General features: G+C 55.1%; 1 protein-coding gene across 4 annotated transcripts; it reads right to left on the bottom strand.

The window, feature by feature from the left end:
• Positions 1–3,950: 3,950 nt before the first annotated feature.
• Positions 3,951–21,061, bottom strand: SDCBP2 (syndecan binding protein 2). Of its 4 annotated transcripts, XM_054724220.1 has the most exons (10): positions 20,950–21,061; positions 17,068–17,521; positions 13,442–13,514; positions 12,741–12,810; positions 11,922–12,022; positions 7,568–7,726; positions 6,806–6,981; positions 6,559–6,730; positions 4,621–4,712; positions 3,951–4,402 (listed from the first exon to the last, which is right to left on the bottom strand). In XM_054724220.1, the coding sequence occupies exons 2-10, from the start codon at positions 17,238–17,240 to the stop codon at positions 4,348–4,350; spliced, it is 1,071 nt and encodes a 356-aa protein (XP_054580195.1). In that variant the 5' UTR covers positions 17,241–17,521; positions 20,950–21,061; the 3' UTR covers positions 3,951–4,347. The 4 variants fall into 4 exon arrangements, with proteins under 4 accessions (XP_054580195.1, XP_008139217.1, XP_054580196.1 ...); XM_008140995.3 differs by lacking the exon at positions 17,068–17,521; XM_054724221.1 differs by lacking the exons at positions 17,068–17,521; positions 20,950–21,061 and adding an exon at positions 17,957–17,979.
• Between the last annotated feature and the right edge of the window lie 135 nt (positions 21,062–21,196).

Below are 21,196 nucleotides of genomic sequence, written 5' to 3'. Positions count from 1 at the left end.
AGAGAGACCACAGGCAGGGAGGCACGCTGTAGGCCAAGTGCAGGGGAGTCCCCAGCCCAGCCCCTCCGCCCGGCCCTCCCCAGGGCGGCCCCTGCTCAGGAAGTCTCTGGTGTACCGAGCTGGAGAGGCTGGGCCTCAGTTGCCCACTTTAGTCTCCCCATCCTCCACCCCCACGTCCTGTTCAGTTCCCTGATCACTCCACACCACCCCGCCCTCAGCCCGGCGTCCGGACCAGTATTACCTCCTCAGGTGCAGGCAGCTGCGACCCAAAGTGCAGACTCCTGACCCAGGACTCCGAGCAGAGCCTGGAACTGCCGGCCTGGGCGGGAGCCCCAGCCCCTCAGCCTGCCCCGCACTTGGGTGAAAGGCGGAGATGGGCAGGAGTGGCAGAGGGCAGTGTGGGCTCTGCCTCTGTCGGTCCCAGACCTTTCCTACGGTCCACTTTCCTCCTGACACGTCTGGGCGTCAGATGATTCTTCCTGTGAGAGCTAAGCCAGACAGGCTGTGCTGGGGTCGGAATGCTCCCCTTCAGAGTGCCAGCACGAGGGCAGGAGGCGGGCTGGCGGCTCGGGGCCTCCGGCCTGAGCTGAGGCCCTGTGGTCTGGGAGGCCGGGCTGCGCTCAGCAGTCCTCAGCTGGTGTGGACAGCCAAGGCCATGACGGCCCTGGAGCTCACACCGACTTTCTCTGGGGCCTCGGGCCCAACTTCTGCTTTGCACTGTGTTCACTTGGGGGCTTGGTTCTCATGTATCCGGACCTCCTGAAAGGGGCTGCTTACTGTCTAGGGTGAGGATTCCTGGATCTTAGACTCATCTGCCTCAGGGGGAATTACTGCAGGATGAATGGCAAAACGGAACTGAAGCCATGCTGTCATCCAGGCCAAAGCAGGTGCCTGGGTGTTTCCTGGGGCGGGGGGGGGGGGGGGGGGGGGGGGGGGGCGGGCGGGGCTGCAGCCTCCCTACTCCCAGCCCGAGCCCAGCCTGGGAAGGCTCACTGTCCTCCCTCCTTCCCCAGGATCACATCAGGGCCCCCAGAAAAGCTGCTAACATTTTATTACCATTACTAGTGCCCCAGTGCACAGATTTGTGCACATTGAAAGGAAATTAATTAGAAGGTGGCCAGTGGGGCGGGACTGGGTGAGACAGGCCAGACACGCCCTGGAGCCAACCTCCCGTGGTCCCTCCCCGGCTGGCCGCACCTCGGGCAGTGCCGTGGCTCGAAGGGCATCTGTGGAGTGAGCAGGGACCCTCTGGCAGGTGGGGTCCCTTGGCCTGGCCTATGGGGATCAGGCTGAAACCGGCTCTCTGACATTCCCCGAGGGGTCCCGGATTGCGAGAGGGCGGTTCTCGGGTGATGCACCCCAGAATCGGGCTCCCTCCTCTCTGGTTCCGGGGGGCATCACCCAAGAACCACTGCTGCCAAGTCACCACAGCTTGGCAGCTCCTGCATTGAGCACCTGCCCCCTGGTGGTCAGTGCGCATCATAACTGCCGGTCAGACAGTCACTTAGCCTTTTATATATATATAGATTATTTTACAAAGTAAACCCGATCCTTTTTCCCTTCAGGCTTACCCCCTCTGGTTGTCCCACCCACTCTTCAGAGTTAAGCCCCACACCTGGGGGGGTTGGTGGGACCCTGTGTCCTACTCACCCCTCTGGCCACTCTGGTTCTCTGCCAAGGTTGCTTGCCCACCCCTCCTGCTCCAGCAGCCGTTGCCTGACTCACGGGCTCTGCCCCTCCTTTCTGCGCCCTCCCCTTACGGGGGCAGCACCTGCATGCACTGGGAGTGGGCAGCCGGCCCAGCCATTGGGGCAGCAGCCCCCTCTGCCACGCGCTTTGTGCCTCCAAAGCTCCCCCTCCTCGGTCAGGCCTCAGGCCAGCCTTCCTTTGTGGGGCACCTCCCACCCCAGCCGAACGAACCCGAACTCCTGGGGCCTGGCCCGGGCTGCCCAGGGACGCCGGGGCCGTGGCATGGAGGGAGGACAAGCCCAATCCAAAGCCAAGCCGGACTGGCCGGGACCCAGCCTCCTGCGCCGTGTGCTCACGGGCCGCCTAGTGTCTCCTTAGAAACAGGCAAAGCTGTGCTGAGGAAATCAGCATATGACTGTTGGACAACGTAAAGTCTGTCTGTTTCTCACCCCTGGAATTGAGTGGCGCTGCAGAGCCCCTCTGCTCTTGTCCGTGTCTTGCTGTCTGTGGCCTTCCTGTCGTGTCTTACGTTTTGGTGGATGTGGTCAGGGCTGGGGCCACACTCCACGCTGTCTGCTGCCAGAGAAGCCTCTGCTGAAGGGCTGGCCGGGCTCGGACCCAAGGCCTCTGGGTGAGGTGAGTGGGTCCAGCCGCCACCCTCTGTGCCTCCTCTGGCCGGAGACGTGCCTGTCAGGGTCCCAGGGGCCCTGCTCTCAGCACTGAGGGTCCTCTCTCTCGGGAGGGAGGGGTCTGGTGGGGCCTTCGACGGGCGTTTCTCCTTCGTGTTAGTGGAGGAGGCAGCTTACCGGCAGCCCCGAGACAGACCCGGGGACCCTGTTGGTCAGTGGCCCCGCAGGGCTCCGGCGTGTATGCGTGTGTGTGCTCAGTGTCCGCATCTATGCAAAAGGTGCAGCGCTACCTGTGCGGCTCCAGGCGGTGGAGGGGGGCCTGTCCCCCCGACTGTGCAGGGCGGAATGTGGGGCGGGGGGCAAGGCCAGGGGCCCGGGCTGTTGAGGGCTCGTTCTGCAAATGTCTGCTTAATACCTCCTCCCGCTGGGCTGTGACCTTTCCCGCCGCCCTCTGCCTCTGGAGCAGAAATCCATGGGCCCTCGCCAGCCTCTGCCAGAGCTGATGGCCAGGTCCTGCGGCACAGTGTTCCCGGGAGTCGCTTTCTGGAAACGCCGGCCCCTTGGAGCCCAGCGGGGAAAGTGGCTTCTTCATTGTAGGGTCCAGGCCGGAGCGGCCCTGCTGCTCCTCTGGTCCAGGCTCAGGCAGGAACCAGTCGGGCCAGGACTCTGCACACACAGCTGGCTCGGGCGGAGAGTGCTGCCTATCTCCCAAGGGGATAACTTAGCTTTTCACTGAACACCCTCCCAGGCACCACTCGCACAGCCGGCTGACAGCAGCACGGGTAGCGGACAGCGCCTGGGGGAGGGGTGGGCAAAGGACAAGGTTCTGGGCAAAGGTCTGGGAGGGGCCTTTGCCCAGGGACCTCATGATCCCCTCTCTGACCAGGGGCACAGTGCACCCAGTCACAGTGCACACTCATATTCGGCCATCCCCTTGACAGAATTCAGGGGGCCCGGGAAGGGGGGAGGTGGGGAGGGGCATTCACTTTTGTCTCCTTTGAACTTTCGTTCAGAGTTGTACCTGCAGCAGACGGCTCTGAATTAAAGCATGAAAACACACACGACCCTCGGCCTGTTCCTTGATGTCGTCTTTTTTCTGAGGTGGGGGTTGAGGGGGGCTCAAGCTGTCGTCTCCCCCCCCCCGCCTCCCCCCCCCCCCCCCCCCGTGTGGGAGGCAGAACGTGCACCTGGCAGAGCTCTCCTCCGGGTCAGGGGAGACGAGCTGCGGGTGGTTCCGCTCTGCCGTGCAGCTGCGTGGCAGCTGGGGCCCACGCCCCTCCGGGGGGGACAAGGATCTAGAAGCACCTCCCTCGGTGGCCCTGGGTGTCAGACCCTGTCGTGCATCCCATCCCTCCTCCCCTCACTAGTTCTCACGCCCGTTCTGCACGTGACAAGCAGTCTGGCCGGTGAGCAGGGGTGTCCAAAGCTGGTCCCTCTTCCAGTGCCCATGCCGGTCCCTCGCTCTAGACGTCCCTCCCCAGACGGGCAGGCAGCCATGACGGGTCAGAGCACTAACGGCTCTCAGAGGCAACGCGTAGGCAAGGCCTTGGTCTCACGATTGCTTGGAAGAAACCAGCCTGGCATGTCCTGGGGCTGAAATGCTGAACTTCTCAATGACTTTTGAGGAAGGAATTTTATTTAAAATCAAAGCTTTATTCAAAAGAAGTGAGGAGTTACACCATGTGCAGTGTGTGTCGAAGATCAAGTACAGGGAAATTCTCACCAGGAATGTGCTCTGTCCTCATGTGGGCTGTCCTTTTGGTGGAGGGGACGTCTCGGAAGGGACCCAGCCGCACCTTCCAGAGGCACGGAGCCGGGCGCGGCCAGCAGTGAGACCCACACGGAGAGCCGCTGCCTGTGGCCCTGGCGCGGCCCTAGTCCAGGCAAGAGTCAGGCTCCAAGGAGGCCTGTGCCACACATGAGGACGTGCTCTGCCTCACCCCGCCGGAGCGCACCCCCTTGGACACGCCGGCCCCAGGCCGCAGGCCTCCGTTCCTGCGGGAGGTGGGGGGCGGAGCTGCCCGTGACGTCAGACGTCTGGGATGGAGTGGTCCATGGTGTGGCGGAGCAGGGTCGGGGACAACCTAGATACAGCAACGGCGACAGTGGCCACAACGGGCAGTACCTTCCCCCCTCCCCGCGGCCTGTGCCTCCCTGTGGCCTCCACTTTTATTCCTAAGATTCCCCAATCACCAGAAGCCACCCGCCACGCTGAAGGGAGGGGGTGGGGGGAGCAGGCTGTGCACTGCGTGAGCTTTGAGGAAGCGGGGAGGTGAGGGGAAGAAGCGAGGGAGAGCCTTACTTTTTGACCATGTGCTCGTAGATCACGGTCGGGATGATGGTCAGGGTGACGATGTTCCCGGCCATGGCCAGAATCTCCGTGACCTCTTTGTCCTGGAGAGGAGGCGAGCGAGCGGTCACCCTGGGGCCAGGGGTAACTCCGCAGGCAACGCTATGGATGGGGTCAGTGTGGCCTCTGCTAGGGAGCCACTGGCACCTGGCTTCAGGGGTAGGGCTGCCCTCGGGAGAGTCCCAGGCAGACGCCTGGGTGAGGCCCTGCTTGAGCAAGAACGTGGACCTCCCCTGAGGCTCCCCTCTGTGAAATGGGCCACTGCCCACCCTCGCCTCGAGGGCCAGTCACGTGGGCCTTACAAACGGAACTACTCTCCTCCCCTCACCCACAGAGGCCCCGGAATCCACCAGCCACATCTTCCATCCCACCTCCCTGGACCCGGCCACACTCGGGTTCCGGCCCCAACGCAGGAAGAAGACAGCCATGCAGTGGGGGACACTGGGTGCACCACCCCCGCCAGCCCGTTGGCCGGCCAGCCTGAGCTGCGCACACGGCCGCTTCCTCTTACATCTCACTCCGTGAAGAGGAAAGGCCCCAGAAGCCGATGAGATGCTGGGAGCACAAAGTCTCCATGCAGCGAGCCAAGCAGCCCAACCGCGAGAGCGATGGCCGCCGAAGAGCCCTGGCCCGTCCCGAGACCCGAGACCAGAGGCCTTGACTCTCCCGTCTCCAGCTTGGTTTCTGTTGTCTGGTTGTCCCAGGATCAGGGGGAGAAGGCGTGCTGGAGAGGACCAGTGAGGCCACAGAGGGAAAGCAGAGGGACTCTGAAGAGATCATCTCAGGTAGCAGAGCTATCTGTGGCCACTGACAAAGGGACAAGCCCAGTCCTGAGAGCCTCACACGCTTGGTTTGGCAGGGTAACGGTGAGCCCGTAACGCAGCCTGAGCCATCCGCAAGGAGAGGTGGGCGGCACCTGTACAATGACTGCTCTCAGGTCCGGGCCCATGAGCGCCAAAGCTCTCACAGGACGAATGCATTAACATGCGAGAGCCGGCTGCTCTGAATTGGTACCAGTGTATCAGCTTTTCCGGTCTATTGTCCCGCCTGATCCCTGAGGGGAGAGATGCAGCAGGAAGGACCTAGGACAGACATTAGGAAGCACTTCCTGATCACAATGAGCTGAACCTGCCTCCGGGGAAGGCGGGGGAGACTGCCAGGCACAGGGAAGCAGATGTGACAGGAATGGCTTGGTGATGGCCCTTGTGAGGGGTGGAGACCTGGCCTAAAAGCTGCGGAATGAATGCCACCACCCCGGCCCCTTCTGCAGGGGGACCTGCCTTGTGAGCCCAGAGCCCTGGCTGCAGGAGGGGAAGGGCCTCATCAAGTCACACCTGGGATGAGAACCACTCTTATCCAGGGAGCAGCATCACGTTAGGACAAAATTACTTTCACTTGTTCAGGGACCAAAAGTCACGTGACTCGGCATCCTCTGTGGCCCACTCCCTGAAGGCACCCACCTGCAGTCCATGCCCATAGCACTGACTCGAGACCACTCTATTTTTCAAAAATAAAAGTCGCTACACACATCCCCTCAAAAAATGAACAGAGGTCAGAAATGGATTTCTGAAGAACGGTTTTCAAAGACCTTCCTGCCACGTGATCTAGGATGCAACCAGAAGTACCACACAAAGCAGAGGCGTTCATGCAGCCCGTAGCCACCTGGGCACCTGAGGCCTTTCACATGCCATCACCCCTCTTTCTGTCACACCTTTGACCTCCACGTGTTAGGTCAATAGCTAATGTTCACTGAGCACTGACCATGTGCCCAAAGGTCTGTGTACTGTCTAACCGACCCCTCGCAGCAACCTTAGGACGGAGAAACGAGCCCGGGTGGCGCCCACAGACAGGGCCCTCCCCCGCCCAGCAGTCTCCCGCCCTGCAGCCTACCTTCAGCCCGATGACATTCTGCCCGTTCACTTCACACACGTAGTGGTCGGTGAGGAGCCCGTTGCGAGCCGCAGAACTCCCTTTGGCTACGGAGACCACCTTCCCCTTCTTGATGACGAAGCCCACGTGGCCGGTGCTGTCCCTGTGCAGGGTGACAGTCCGCTGGAAAGGCCTGCGGAGAGGGACGTGAGCTGGGCTTGGGTCGTGGCTGCAGGCGGACCGAGAAGCTCCTGCCTCTGGCGCTCACCTGTCCCGAACAACCATGACGATCTTCTCTGCCGAAGCCCTCTTCACGGCCCGGTGGGCTTTGTCTGTGCTCCAGCCGGCACAGTCGCGCCCATCAATCTGCAGGATCTGGTCCCCAAAGCGCAGCCCCACAAGGGAAGCAGGGGTGTTGACCTGTACCAGCTGCACGAAGAGGCCCTGGGAGAGGCAGGGCCCAGTCAGCTCGCCCACCGGAGCCCAGTCTCTCCTCCTAGGAGTTGTCTCCTCCTGATGCTCTGGGGCCTACAGGGTGCGGAGACTACAGCTCTGCCAGCAGGTACACTGGTTCCCCATTTTCCTGGTGAGGAAACTCCCAGGCCACACAGCCCGGGAGCAGCTGAGGCAGAGTTTCAACCCTGGCTGGAGGCTGCACCCGCAAGCACTGGCCCGCAGGCCTCTCCCAATGGCATCAAGGCCCTACGGACAGCCGCCTGGCAGCCAGATCCCTGTGAATTGGGGGACATGGGGAAGGCGGCTCTGAGCAACAGGAGCCTGAGAGGCAGCTGGTGGGTCCAGGCCGCAATCCAGTGCCAGGCCTCGGGCCTTGGGGGAGGGGCTAAGAGGATGGGGAGTTAGGTGAGCCTTGCTCCCAGCACCCTCTGCATCTTCCCCACCCCCACCCCGCAATGCCCTCCCCAGCTGCTGGGCTGTGCAGCCAAAGCCCCGAAGGTGCGGGGCTCTGGCGGCTCAGGCTGCTTACGGGTGCTGTCCACCACCCCCGCTCCCGCCAGCCCGCCAGCCCCACCTTGTTGATGGCCCGCAGCCGCAGCCCCGTCTTGCCACGCTCGTCCTTGCAGAGGTGGATCTCACGCACCCCGGGCTTGATCTCCGCACGCCGCACACCCAGGCTGTTCCCGGACACCGGCGCCACCACCTGGCCCGGCAAGGGGCCAGAGACCACTGTCTGCAGACACCAGGGGAGCAGGGGGTCAGCGGGCCTCGAAGTGATGGGGAAAGGAGGATGGAATGGTCCCTGGGGCCTCTCCCACCAGCAGATCACACACTTATCGGCTGGAGCCCAGAGAGGACATGACTCCATGAAGCCACTAGGGGGCATCCAAGTCCACGGCCTTGAAAAACAGCCAGGAAAATGAGGAAAGAGCAGGCTATACAGAAAAGAGGCCCTCATTTTCCAAGGCTAATTGATATCAGGTAAATTTCACTTTAAAATAAAAGTAAGTAAAATTACAAAACAGCAATAGTGACCAACGGGAAAAAGTGGGCTCAGTTTGATTTTTGTCTAAAAATAAAAATGAATGTTTTCCCCCGAAGATCCAGAACAGGTAACATGTCCAAGCCCACCACTACTATTAAATATAGTACTGAAAGAACTAGCCAGAGCAATAAGGCAAGAAAAGGAAATAAAAGATATACAGATCAGAAAAGAAAAATTAAATGGTCCCTATTTGCAGATGACATTATGGCCTACTAGAAAATTCCAAGGAATCTATGAGTAAACTCCTTAAACTAATAAATGAGTTCAGCAAGGTCACAGGACACAAGATCAACATACAAAAATCAAGTGTACTTCAATATACTAGCAATGAACCTGTGGAAACCTAAATTAAAAATACAATACCACTTATGACCACTCCAAAAAGCTTATAAGCTCTGACCGGTTTGCTCAGTGGTTAGTGTGTCAGACGGAAGGGTTGTGGGTTAGATTTTGGGTCAAGGGCATGTACCTCGGTTGCAGGCTCAATCCCTGACCCCTGGTCAGAGTGTGTGCAGGAGGCAACACATCAATGTGTATGTTTCTCTCACATCGATGTTTCTCTCTCCTCCCTCTCTGTGCCCCTCCACCCTCCCCTCCACTCTCTCTAAAAAAAATGAATGGAAAATATATCCTCAGGTGAGGATTTAAAAAAAAAAAAGCTTATAAGCTGTAAATCTAACAAAACATGTATAGGAATTGTATGTTGAAAATTACAGAACACTGATAAAAGATATCAAAGAAGGTCTAAATAAACATAGAGATTAATCGATTTGAAGAACATAGAAAAACTGTCAAATGTCCCCAGTTGATAATACAGATGTAATTTCTATCAAAATCCCTGTAAGATGTTTTCTAGATTTAGGCAAGGTTAATCTGAACTTCATATGAAAAGACAAAGGAACTAGAATAGCTAAAACTATCCTGACAAAAAGAATAAAGTGAGAAGACACACTCAACCAAATTTCACGACTCATTACAGAGCTAAGTAATCAGGACAGTGTGGTGTTAGTGGAGGGATGGACACTTATGAAACAGAACAGAGAATCCAGAAACAGCCTCACATAAGTAGGGCCAGCTGTTTTCACAGAGATGCAAGAGCAGTAGTTCAATGAAGAAGGAATAGTTTTTTCCACAAATGGTACAAGAGCAATTGAACATCCATAGCAAAAATGTGAACTTTGATCTTTACCCCACACCTTATATAAAAATTAACTCAAATTCAATCATAAATTTAAATGTAAAACATAAAACTATAATGGTTTTAGAAGAAAAACAGGAAAAATTCTTCAGGACCTAGGGCTTAGTGAAAATTCTTTAGGACAGCAAAGTATGACCCACAAAAGAAAAGAAATCAATAAATGGAACCCATCAAAATTAAAACTTTTGCTCTGCAAGAGACCCTTTTAATAGGATGAAAACAGAAGCTACACACTGGGAGAAAATATTTACAAACCACATATCTAATGAAGGACTCTAGAACAAAGAACTCTCAAAACTTGACTTAGCCCTGGCCAGTGTGCTAAGTGGTTAGAGCATTGGCCTGTGCACTGAAGGGTGGCGGGTTCAATTCCCAGTCAAGGGCACGGTCGAGGGCACATACCTCGGTGTCGGGTAAACTTCCCACCTCCAGTCAGGGCAAGTTTGGGAGGCAACCAGTCCATGTGTCTCTCTCACATCAATGTTTCTCTCACTCCCTCCCTCCCTTCCTTCTACTCTCTCTGAAAAGCAAAGGAAAAAATATCCGAATTTTTTTTATTTGAGGATTACCCAAAAAAAACAAAACTTGGCCAAAACCGGTTTGGCTCAGTGGATAGAGCTTCGGCCTGCGGACTGAAAGGTCCCAGGTTCGATTCCGGTCAAGGGCATGTACCTTGGTTGTGGGCACATCCCCAGTAGGGGGTGTGCAAGAGGCAGCTGATCGATGTTTCTCTCTCATCGATGTTTCTAACTCTCTATCCCTCTCTCTTCCTCTCTGTAAAAAATCAATAAAATATATTTTAAAAAAAAAACTTGACTTAAAAAAAGCAAACAATCCATTTAGAAAATAAGCAAAAGATATGAGGAAACATTTTGCTGGAAAGAGTATAGATAGTAAATAAGATCATGGAAAGATGTTCAACATCACTAGCCATTAGGGAGATGCAAATTATAAGATTCCAATAAACACCCATCATAACAGCTAATACTAAAAATGGCGATAAAACCAAATGTAGTGAGGATGCGAAGAAACTGGGGCTGCCGTGTGTTCCTAACAGGAAAATAAAACGGTCAAACCACTCTAGAAGTAGTTTAGCGATTTCTTTAAACATGTAAACATTCATTTATCATACAACCTAGCAATTTCCCTCCTGGGCATTTACCCCAGATAAATAAAAACTTAGGTTCATACAAAACCTGTCTACAAACATCACAACAGCTTCCTTTGTAAACAGAAACTGGAAACAACTGAAATGCCCCTCAACAGGTTAAGCAAACTGCGGCACATCCACACCATGGACTCTGTGCAGCAATAAAAAGGGGTGAACTACCGATACACCTGACAAGCTGGAAGCATCTCCAGGGCCTTATGCTGAGTAAAAAGGTCACGCACTGTAGGATTCCACTGACGTGACGTTCTGAAATGACGACGTTATAGGGACAGGAGAGAGAAGAGTGATTGCCGGGGTGAAGAATAGTGAGCGGGGAGGGCAGGCAGGATTATGATAGGGCAGCTCATAGGAGACCTTGCCGGGGGATGAAATATCCCGATTGTGCTGGTGGTTGCAGGAATCTATGCAGGTGTCTATAAGACAACACAGAACTCTAGACACACACTGTACCAATGAAAGGCCTGCTCTGACATGATACTATCATTATGTAAGACGTAGTCATTGGGAAAACTGAGTGAAGGGTACAATCTTCGGTGCCTGTCTCTGTCCTTTGCCACTTCCTGTGGATCTATAATTATTTAAAAATAAAAAGTTAAAATAAAAACAAAACTTTAAAATACTATAAAATGCATTCATCTGTCATATTTTTATCAAAACTTAGGTTAAATGCATTTATGTCCTAATGATTGGAACAGAGGGATTAAATCAATGGATTAAAATTGAACTATATAAACATGACCTTCTTTACTTTGTGTGTACTTCCCAGCATGACTATCAAGGGGTCATTTTAGAGAAACACCCCAGGTGTCTCTAGTTTTCCTCAGGGTCCCACATGCCCTCATCCTTTTGGTGTTCTCCTGTGAGATCCTCCGTCAGAAGCTTTGTATGTGGCTGTGGCATTTCTCATTATCACTTCCACCACCCTCGTGAAATCCTCCAGGCCCAGCAAGAGTCCCCGCTGCACTTTGCCATTGATTTTCACGGGCTCAGGCTGAGACTGGCAGACAAGGACACTGACAGTGGCCGCAGGGGTGCTGGACATACCTGGGAGGGGTCTGCGTGGGGACTGAGTCTGTATGTGGACACATTTTCAAGAGTGAATGTTTCTGTCAGGATTTCTTTTGCCCCCTGAGCCATGGAGATCGGGAATCAAGCCATATGGTTTAATTTGGGGACCAGGGCTGGGTGGCAAGCTCCTCCCACCTTGCCTCTGCCTGTCCATGCGGCTGCTCTCAAGCGACAGGCAGCCCTTCATGAGAAGCTCCCAGACGCAGGCTGAGTTTAATGTCCTCCCTTCTCCTTCAGCAGCCTGAAGCCAGGGGTCAGAGGGCAGGCGTGACCCTCCAACCCCAAGGCCCGCAGGACCCCATGAAATCCCACAACACTTACAATGAGGGCTCAAAATGAAAAGTACCATCAAGAAACGGGGCTGCAAGAATGTTTCAATGGCAAGACCAGGAAGGAGGGAGAGTTGGAAGATCTGTGCCCACATCAGGCAAGAGACAGATACCTACACTGGTACCGTCTGGAATCTGAGGCAGGTTCTGTTGGACTTCTTGGCTGGAGAGGGAAAGACCCATATAATTTTCCAGTTCTGCCAGGTTTGGGTACAAAACTGATGGGAAAGGAAGAAGGAGGAAGAAAGGTGTTATCAAGGTGAGCTTAGCCACAACTGCCTGGCTCCAATGTGGTGGCTCGTTTCTAAGAAACGGCCTGGGAATGCTGTCAGTTCCCAAGAATGCAGCTTACCCCTGAGAACACAGTGCATCCCAGGGATGTGGTGTGTGGGAGAGGAAGCAGGAACACGCGCTGGTGAGGTGGTCCTCTCCCCGGGAGGTCTGAGGGGCAGGGGTCCTACTCCCTCCAGGAGCAGCCTGGGACACCGAGTGCCTCATGTACCACTTTACTTGGCACCGGCCAGACAGCCAACACAAAATACAGGGCTGGCACTGGGGCCATGAGGCCCTGCTCTTAAGAAATCCACAGAAGCAGGCGTCTGCCCCAGGGGCAGCTCAGCTCCGGGGACAGTGTGCCCGGGGAGGAGGGGAGAATTGAGCCTAAGTTCACGTTTGCCGACAAAACCTGAATCAAGACTGCCACGAACCACTCCAGGGGCCACCACAACATCTGGCCCTCATGCAGCACCACGGAGGATGGCCCACAGCAGGGAATGAGGGCCTCACTCAGCCGGTTTTCTCTGCGCCCCTCAAAGGGTGCTGGTGAAGGTGGAACGTGTCTAGAGCACACAGCACAGTAGCAGACAAGAGACCAGCACTCGGAGATGCCAGAAGAGGTCACTCTCGGTCAGGAGCACCCCCACCCCACTCACTCACCTGGAGGCTGGGGGACAGCTGTCTCCTGCGCAGGCAGGATGGGCATCTTGGGGGTGTCTCTGGCCTGGGCCTGGGGAGAGGTGAGGGGTGCTGGTCAGCTGTGTCTGGGACCCCCACCCCCACCCCAGAACCCTTGGACCCTGGGGGCGAGGCATTACGTATGCTGGCGGGCCTGAGGGGTGGAGGACATCCATGGCCCTTTGAGGTCCTGTGTAAAGGTGGTCTCTGAGACGTCCATGTTTAGGGGGAGGTTCGTGGCCATTCTCTACGAGCCACCAAATGACCCGTTTTCTCCCTGAGGCAGCCAGAACATGGGGGCCCAAGTTCTCAGTCAAAAAGTCCCAAACTCTCAACACTCCCTGAGACCACAGATGGGGTGGAGGGAAGAGGGGCTTGTGGGGCTGAGAAGGCCAAGAGCCTGCCCCACAGTGTGGGGTGGACTGAACCTGGTGGAGGAAAGGCTGGGACAAAGCAGGCACGACAGAGGCCTGGCCGCAGGTGCCTGGCCGTTTCCATTCCTGCTGTGACTCCACTGCCTTGGCCTCTGGGCACCTGCCCCACTCAGCAGGCCCTTCCGTGGTGACCTGCATGCCTGGGGCCCCAAGCACCCACCAACGTCCAAGCCAAGCCTCCCTTAGCTGCCCTGGGGTGATCCTGAAGGCTCCATTGGGGGCCCAGGCTAACAGGGGCCGGTGACGTACCTGAATGGCTTGGTCCACCTTCAGGTCCTCCAGAGAGGGGTACAGGGTGGCCATGGCTGCCCCTGGAAGCACCCTGCGGGGCACAGAAGGTAAGGAGGAGTAAGGGCTGAGAGGAGGCACGATGTCCACCTTCTGTCCACATGAGCCATGTAGCACTCTCAGGATGAAAAGGATAGCAGGAAGGCACAATTATCCCCCACTTTGGAAATGGGGGAGCTGGGGTTTGTACCCAAGTCTGTCTGGTTCCCAAGCTCATGGTCTTCACCCTTGCAAAATTCCATCGCACCACATTCAGTTGGTTCTGGGCTACAGAACCTGGGCTCAGGGAACCACCCAGGACATGCTGGCCAGGAAAAGCAGGACTGGGGGCCACATCCTTCCCTCCCGTTTCAAAGATCAGACATGTTTATGAGACCGAAATTCAATCCAACAGGTGCAGTAGTGAGTACCTGCTGCATACCGGCCTATGTTAGGGGTTTGCAAAGCACTGCCCCACAACTACACAGAATCCAGTCCAGTGTCACGGGGTAGGGACTTCGTATACAACAGAAAGGCAGCAGGCCCTTTAGAATTCCTTCCCCACCCCACCCACCCTCACACCCCTTTTCACTTCTGGACATTTGAGTTCCTACTGTATAACCCATTTCTAGCCTTGATCTTGGCCATGGTGAAGTGAGACCAATGGAAATTCTTAAAAACAGACATACAAACTGTAGCAGAATTTAACCTTTTGCACTCGGATGTCGAGTGTGACTCGACACGGTTAGCATCGGTAGCAGCTCTTTTTATACTCTTTGAATGTATCAATAATTTGAAATATAAAAAAATCCAAATAAATAAGTTTGTATGAAAAGAAACTCCAGTTTTTTATTCTACTGCCGCACTTTGTAAAATCTGGGGTATTTAAAAAATTAAATCCCGAGTAGAATAAAGGAATCGAGAAAAAAGCTAGCGAGTGCAAAGGGTTAAAACCTCAACAGAGAATTGCTCCTAAGGGAGGAAGGAAAGGGGACTTGGGGGAGCACCATGAACATTTCCCAAGTACCTTCTAAGAGTCCCGGAGGAGAATCAGGAAGACCTTGGAGCAAGGAATTACACGTGATGCTTTATTTCCTTCCAAGGTGAAATGTGAGGAAGGAGCTCCTTTCAGATTCTTGAACAAATCGAGTTTTTTCCTGTCTCCAGGCCTTTGCATATGCTAGTCCCTCTCTCTGAACACTCCTCACCCCTTCCACTTCCTGCCTGGCTAACCGCTCATCATTTTCCCAGACCAGAGCACTCTTCTCTCGGGAAGCCTGCCTTCACTTGTGCTCTCCCCCCACCCCCACCCACGTCCTTACCCTTGCTGATCTCTCACATTTCCTGTAGTTGCCCCTTTCAGTGCCCCTCTACCTGTTCGACTGGGAGCTCCAAATTGGCAGGACTGGGCCTTGTCCCTTGTCATGGAGCCCTCGCCCCTAGCGCGGACACTAACTCGATGATGCTGCCCGAAGCACTGCACTCTGCCTGGGCTCTCACTTTTCGCTTTAAAGCTTGGATGTCCTAAGGACACCCGCCTTCCGAAGATGGAAACAAGGCCCCGCAGTCCCAGCCCTGTTTGGTTCACCTCTCACAGGCTTCGGTGTTTTTATTTGAATTAGTGCCAACATTGTAAAATATGGAAATATAAAATTCTTCACTTCTAATTGTAGGGAAAACCATAAAAATATTTGGCAATGCCAGAGCAGGGGTCGTGCGTAGCAACACTCAGCCTACCCCCTAGAGGGGACTGTGCACGCTTTCCTATTTGCCCCAGTACCCATCCAGCCGGTTTAGCTCCAGATCCCTGCCCTCGCCCAGCCTTCGGGGAAGAAATGATCACCTCATGAGGTCAGGGATTTTCTTAGGGGCGAGAGGGAGACTGACTCTGACCTCCGTTAGACCAGCCAGGGGGTGGCGGGGGGGGGGGGGCCGCCCTCTGCCTGTGGCCTCCCCCTGTGCACATACTCTGGGAGGTTTTTATCTTAGGACAGTCCTCAGCAGGTACCATCTGCCAAAAACACCCCGTGCCAGCAGAATCTCACACGAACAGCGGTAAGAGGCTACCCCTGCCCTGATTTTTTTCCCAACCATGAAGCAACAGAGGGGTTATATTTTTAGCAGCTGCCCTCTGGGAGAGCAGAATCAGAGAGCCACTTCCTGGAAATCACTCCCAGGCCAGGACCACGCAACCCTTCCTCTGTGTCAGTGTCCCTTCCACCACGGTCACCTGCTCGGGGTCCCAACGCAGTTTGGGGCTCTGGGGGTGTCCAGAGGCAGGCATTCCCCTGCCTTTTAGCAGTGTTTAGCAGTTCATGGTAGAGTGGAGAATGGCTCCCTGCCAGCAAGCATGGCTGTCTCGTTCAATCGTCCACCTGGTCACTCACAGAATGTGAGCGTCTGCTGTGCGCCGGGACCCTGGCCCTCTCTGTCACGCTGGTCCCTCTGCTTGGCCCGCCGCCCTCTCTGCCTGGCGCCCTGTCAAGGCTCAGCTCAAATGCTACTTCTCTGGTTTTTGAGGTCATGGTACCCTCTGCTAGTTGGCTGGGTCTTCTTTTGTTCCTAACCTGAGCTGCTTAGCATATTATATGATTACTATCTGGGCATTTTCTCACACTGGACCCAACCTCAGAAGGGCGGGGCCTCCCCCCTCCCCACCCCGCCCGCCGCCCGCCCCATTCACCACTCTATGCCTCCCCACCAAACGTGCCCAGCACGCGAATGCTGGCAAAACTTATTTGACTGAATAAATCAGTGGTTTTCCAAAAACCAGAATTTTGTGTGGAATTTTGTGTGGGCATTTTGAAGGGACACTATTAGCCTTCAGGAAGCAGGGAGCAGAGATCTGGACCCAAATGCACAGAATAATTCACCACAATAAACTGTCCTCTGTCCTGCAAACCTTCAGGGAGGCAAAACACCTGCTTATAACCTGTTTTATATACAGGTGCAAAATATATGCCCTAACTGGTTTAGCTCAGTGGATAGAGCGTCAGCCTGAGGACTCAAGGGTCCCAGGTTCGATTTCGGTCAAGGGCATGTACCTTGGTTGTGGGTACTTCCCCCGTGGGGGGGTGCAGGAGGCAGCTGATCGATGTTTCTCTCTCATCGATGTTTCTAACTCTCTATCCCTCTCCCTTCCTCGCTGTAAAAAAAATCAATAAAATATATTTAAAAAATATATATATATATACAAAATTTTCCCCAGCTTTAACATACAATAGATTACCCAGAAGCGCATATACCAGGTTAATCGAGGGAAGTTATACTTCGTTTTGTTCGCCATTTTGGAAAAGCACTGTCGAGCCTTCTCACCCCAGGCCCGTCACCAGAGCACACCCCTACGGGTCTGCATTTACAGCTGCCACAGCGCTTCCACGCCTGCACGCAAACGTTAAATGTCAACTATCAACTGTTGGCAAAATTCAGTTGACTGTTGTGCTTTAATAATCCAAACGTAATCATTTTGTTAGGTGCGAGCATGGCCGGGGGTAGCCCAATCTGAGCTTTCACGTAGCGAAGTGCATACTCTTTTATTATAAATCACTCTCACTGCCCTCATTTCTCCTTCGTACTCAGGCACGGAGGGCATCCTGTCCATTTCTTACCCGAGGAAATGGCCGCGGTGGACGAACCCGGCCCCTCCCTCAGCCTCAGTTCCCGCGGTCACGTGGGAGCCGCCAAGCACAGGCTCCAAGCCCGGGGCACCAGAGAGAGCCCCGGCGGCCCGAGGGCTTGTTCTCCACCCCAGGCCCGTCTCCCAGGCTGTCAGGCCGTCCATCGACCTCCACACACTCGGACTCCAATCCCCACGCAGTTCGGATTCCCGCCGGAAGCGACCTCTCCCGGTTGCTATGGGCTACGGCGACTGCGCAGAGGCCCCGCCAGGCCGCTAGGGTGCGCGGTGGCGTGTAGGGCGCATGCGTCTGGCCCACCCCGGCCAGCGCGGGCTGCGGGCGCCTCCCAGAATGCTTTCCAGTTGCGGGGCTGGAAATGCCCGCTTCCTCACCGAGCGGGTTGTTGGCGTGGTTGGTTACTAGAATCCACTCGGCCTCCTTCTTCCTTTTTAATATATTTTTGTTGATTTCAGAGAGGAAGGGGGAGAGAGAGAGAGAAACAGCAATGATGAGAACCACTGATCGGCTGCCTCCTGCACGCCCAGCACTGGGGATTGAGCCCGCAACCCGGGCATGTGCCCCGACCGAACCAGGACCTCCTTGTTCATAGGTCCTCGCTCAACCACTGAGCCACGCTGTCAGCGTTGGCCTCTCGCTTTCCCAAGGCGCCCGAAGCTGGCGCTGGCATCCACAAAAAGAGATCAGGTGAAGCAGCGGATTAAGAGACAGGAAGGGGTCGGCCAGGCTCCGCGGTTCTCTCTTGACCGGGCTGGAGGCTACGGGTCAAATCGAGCTTTAAAGGGGCGTGTGCCCCATGGCCACGGACCCCTGAGGGCCCTTTATTGCCTCCGAAGCAACAGGGTGCAGTTGAGCTGCTCACCGCTGACAAGGTTCTGTGCCGAGGAGGCGGACAAAGTCAACACTGCTGCGTTTTCCGCTGCCTGTTGCTCAAACTGAAAAGGAATCTTAACCCACACACACCCTCGCTCCTTACGATTTGGAAGCATCTTTGATCGACTAGCTCCTACCCATTGTGACGTCACCGACCCGCCCACTCTCTCACCGGTTCCTTGAGGGTGGGGGGGCTGACTCCTGCCTGGCCCTGAGCTGCAGGTGCCTCGCCCCACTCCGCACTGATTCACCCAGTGTTCCCAGCCGGGTGACCGAGTGATTTGAGCCCCTGCTGCCCAGGTTAGGGGACTTGTGCTTGGCCGAGCAGATCACTTCCTACAGCAACATTGGACCCACTGCATTTTACTAGCACAAGGGGTTCAGGCGGTTGGGTTTATGGAGTGCAGGGTAAAAGGCGAGGACAAGGAGGAAGGCCTCTTGGAGGAAGGAAGGAGACCCTGAGAAGACTGAAGTATGGAGGGTTCCGGAGGGTGGGAGTGGGGTGTGCTCTTCCAGGGATAGGGAGCCCCAGGCCAGGAGTCCAGCTGCCGTCCACATCTTTACTAGCCTGAACTCACTTTCCCAGCTTTGCCGCCCTTCCTCAGCAGCCCCACCAAATCCAACCCAAGGTCTAAGCCAGAAGCCTGGGAGTTTTCCTCAGCACCTGCTCTTGAAGTCATCCTGACCCAGTTCTTCTCCTTATGATAAATCTCCAACTTCGTATTCAAATTCCCATGACCTGACTCCTGGTACAGCTCCAATCTCACCCTCTTCTACACTCATCTTGCATTTCATTCATTCCAGGCAGCTGATCCTAACACTCAGCCTGCTTGTTCATGGCTGTGCCCTTTGTCTTTAATGCCATTCACACCTTCTCCCTCCCCCTGAGGACTTCTTCAGAGAATGCAGATGCTCGGGGACGGGAAACAAATTAAATTTGTTATTCATCTGGTGAACTCCAATTCTAAATTTTCCCCAAAATGCCCACACCCTCAGCCTCCTTTTTCTAGACCACAGGATTTCATATTCACCTATTCAACATCTACTGCACTAATGTTGATTAATCACCTACTCTGATCAAGGCCTTTGGCATTTCTGGGTGGGATTTCCAGTGCTCTATTTGTTTGCCTGTCTTCCCTCTCTGGTCAAGAATGTTGCTCATTCTGAATCCCCAGTACTGAGCCCAGGGCCTGGCACCCAGCAGGCGTCCAGTTACCATTTCTTAAAGAAATGGAAAAGCAGACACAGAGGGAAGAGAAAGCCCAAAAAGTCCTTTGAACAAATACCCTGGGCCTAGAAAGGGAGGTAAGTCTGCCTGTGAGGCAGATTGAAGGTCTGGCCCCACACTCTGGCAATGGGAGAATTTGCTCAGTTCAGTGCTGACGGAATCCCACAGTTAGCCCCTCTGACAGGAATTTTCTTCTCCCACTGCACTTTGCAGAATGTCCATCCCTGAGCCTCAGTATTTTTTTATATAAGCAATAACAACACCCACAACAAATCGGCAACCGGGTCCTCAGAGTTCAGCCGCATCTCTGGATTTGGGGTGAGAGCACTCCTCTGGAACACTGTGTTCCCAAGAGCTGGGGCGAGGGGACTCCCACCTGTTCTGTGGACAACTCATCCATCTCAGAAGACAGTGTGCAGGAGGGAAGCGTGGGCCAGAGCGTCAGAGGAATAGCTCCTGGAAGGCCAAATTAGCCCAGGGATGTGGTGAGTCGGAAAGGAAGAGGCTGTTGCTAGGCCACCAGCACAGACCCCTCCTCCGCTCAGGGTGTACTGCCTGCTAGAGAAAAGCTGGGGACTTCTCCAGAGAATGCAGATGCTCCCCAAGCCAGGCCCAGGGGAGGCAGGGCAGGAGCAAGGACCTTGGTGGCAGGCAGGACGGGTCAGATGGCTGCTGGGCTTGTGAGAACAAGCATGGACAAGTCCCCTTTGAATGTCATTTCTGTTGTAATATAGGTAGCAGTGCAGGCATCACAGTTATCGTGGAGATGAAAAGATTCTTAAAAAGAGATAAGCTGTGCATGGGAAGCACTTATCACAGTACCTGGCACATGCAGGGCACACAGCAATCATTAGCTGTTGTTCCTTCAGTGCATGTACTGAGCACCTCCACCCCAGCACTGTTCCAGGTGCCAGCGAAATCAGCCCCTGAGGAGTGCTAACTTTCTAGCTGCGGATAAAGAAGTGCTTCTGCTGTAGGCGGTGGGGGGGCGATGGGGAGAAAGGTAAAGTCAGGTGGAGGGTACAGAGTGTCAGGAGGTCTAGAAGAGCCTCACTGCTTGGGGGGGGCGGGCGGGAGGGGGGTGACGAGTAAAAGCCTGAAGGGCAGGGAAGAGCATTGAGGCCGAGGAGGGAGCCACTGCAGCGGCCGGAGGTAGGACTGCCTGTTGTGTTTAGGGAACATCTGACGAGTGAGACAGTCAGTGGTTCAGGGGAGGAGCTCCGGGGCTCCTGTGTGGAGGGCCCGTCCTGGCCCCTCATGTCCATTACCTCACTCAGTTCTCCTGACGTCAGGGATATTTTCAGTCTCCAGGTGAGGAAACCAGGTTTTAGAGGGGTCAGGCCACTGGCCCAAGATGTTCCTGGCTGTGGTAGGGAGGTTGTGGGTAGAAACAGCCTCAGCAGAGAAGTAAGTAACAGAAACTGAGGCCTGCACTCAGTTCTTGTGGAAATCGGCTTCTTTTTGCCTGGTCTCCAAAGGCCCACTTCAAGGAGTGAAGTGTGGGTCCCGTCTCCCTGAGCACCCTCAAAGGCAGGCAGAAGGAGGCTGGGGCCCTGGTCAGGATAAAGACCTCCCAGCCCTCACACCTGGCCCAGGGCTGGGGTCAGAAGAGGAATCCCCAGTTCACATTTCGCTCCCAGAAAGAAACTGCCTGGGGAATCCCAAACCGCTCAGGGCAGGGTGAGAACAAATCTCGCTGATCTGGGTCCCAGGCTATAGGGGGAGCTGGGGTGAAGGGGGGAGGCAGATCTTACCTGCAGGCCTGGAGCTGCTGCACGTCCTTCTCCAGTCACTGCCCAGAGAGTCTGTTTCCCTCCCTGGAAGGTGGTGGCCCTTGTCGCAGCTGCGTTCCTGCTCCTGGAAGGGTGGTGCCCGCTCCTGGTCAGCTGACTCACCAGGCCTGGGCCCGGGCAGGCCCAGGTAGTTCTCTGGGGCAAACAAAGGTCACCACGCCCACGGGAGGGCTGTGGCCTTTGTCTCGATGTGGAGGTGGGTTTGGGA

This window comes from Eptesicus fuscus, chromosome 12, assembly GCF_027574615.1.
Source record: "Eptesicus fuscus isolate TK198812 chromosome 12, DD_ASM_mEF_20220401, whole genome shotgun sequence".
NCBI lineage: Eukaryota > Metazoa > Chordata > Mammalia > Chiroptera > Vespertilionidae > Eptesicus > Eptesicus fuscus.
This window is presented reverse-complemented; position numbering and strand designations above follow the sequence as displayed.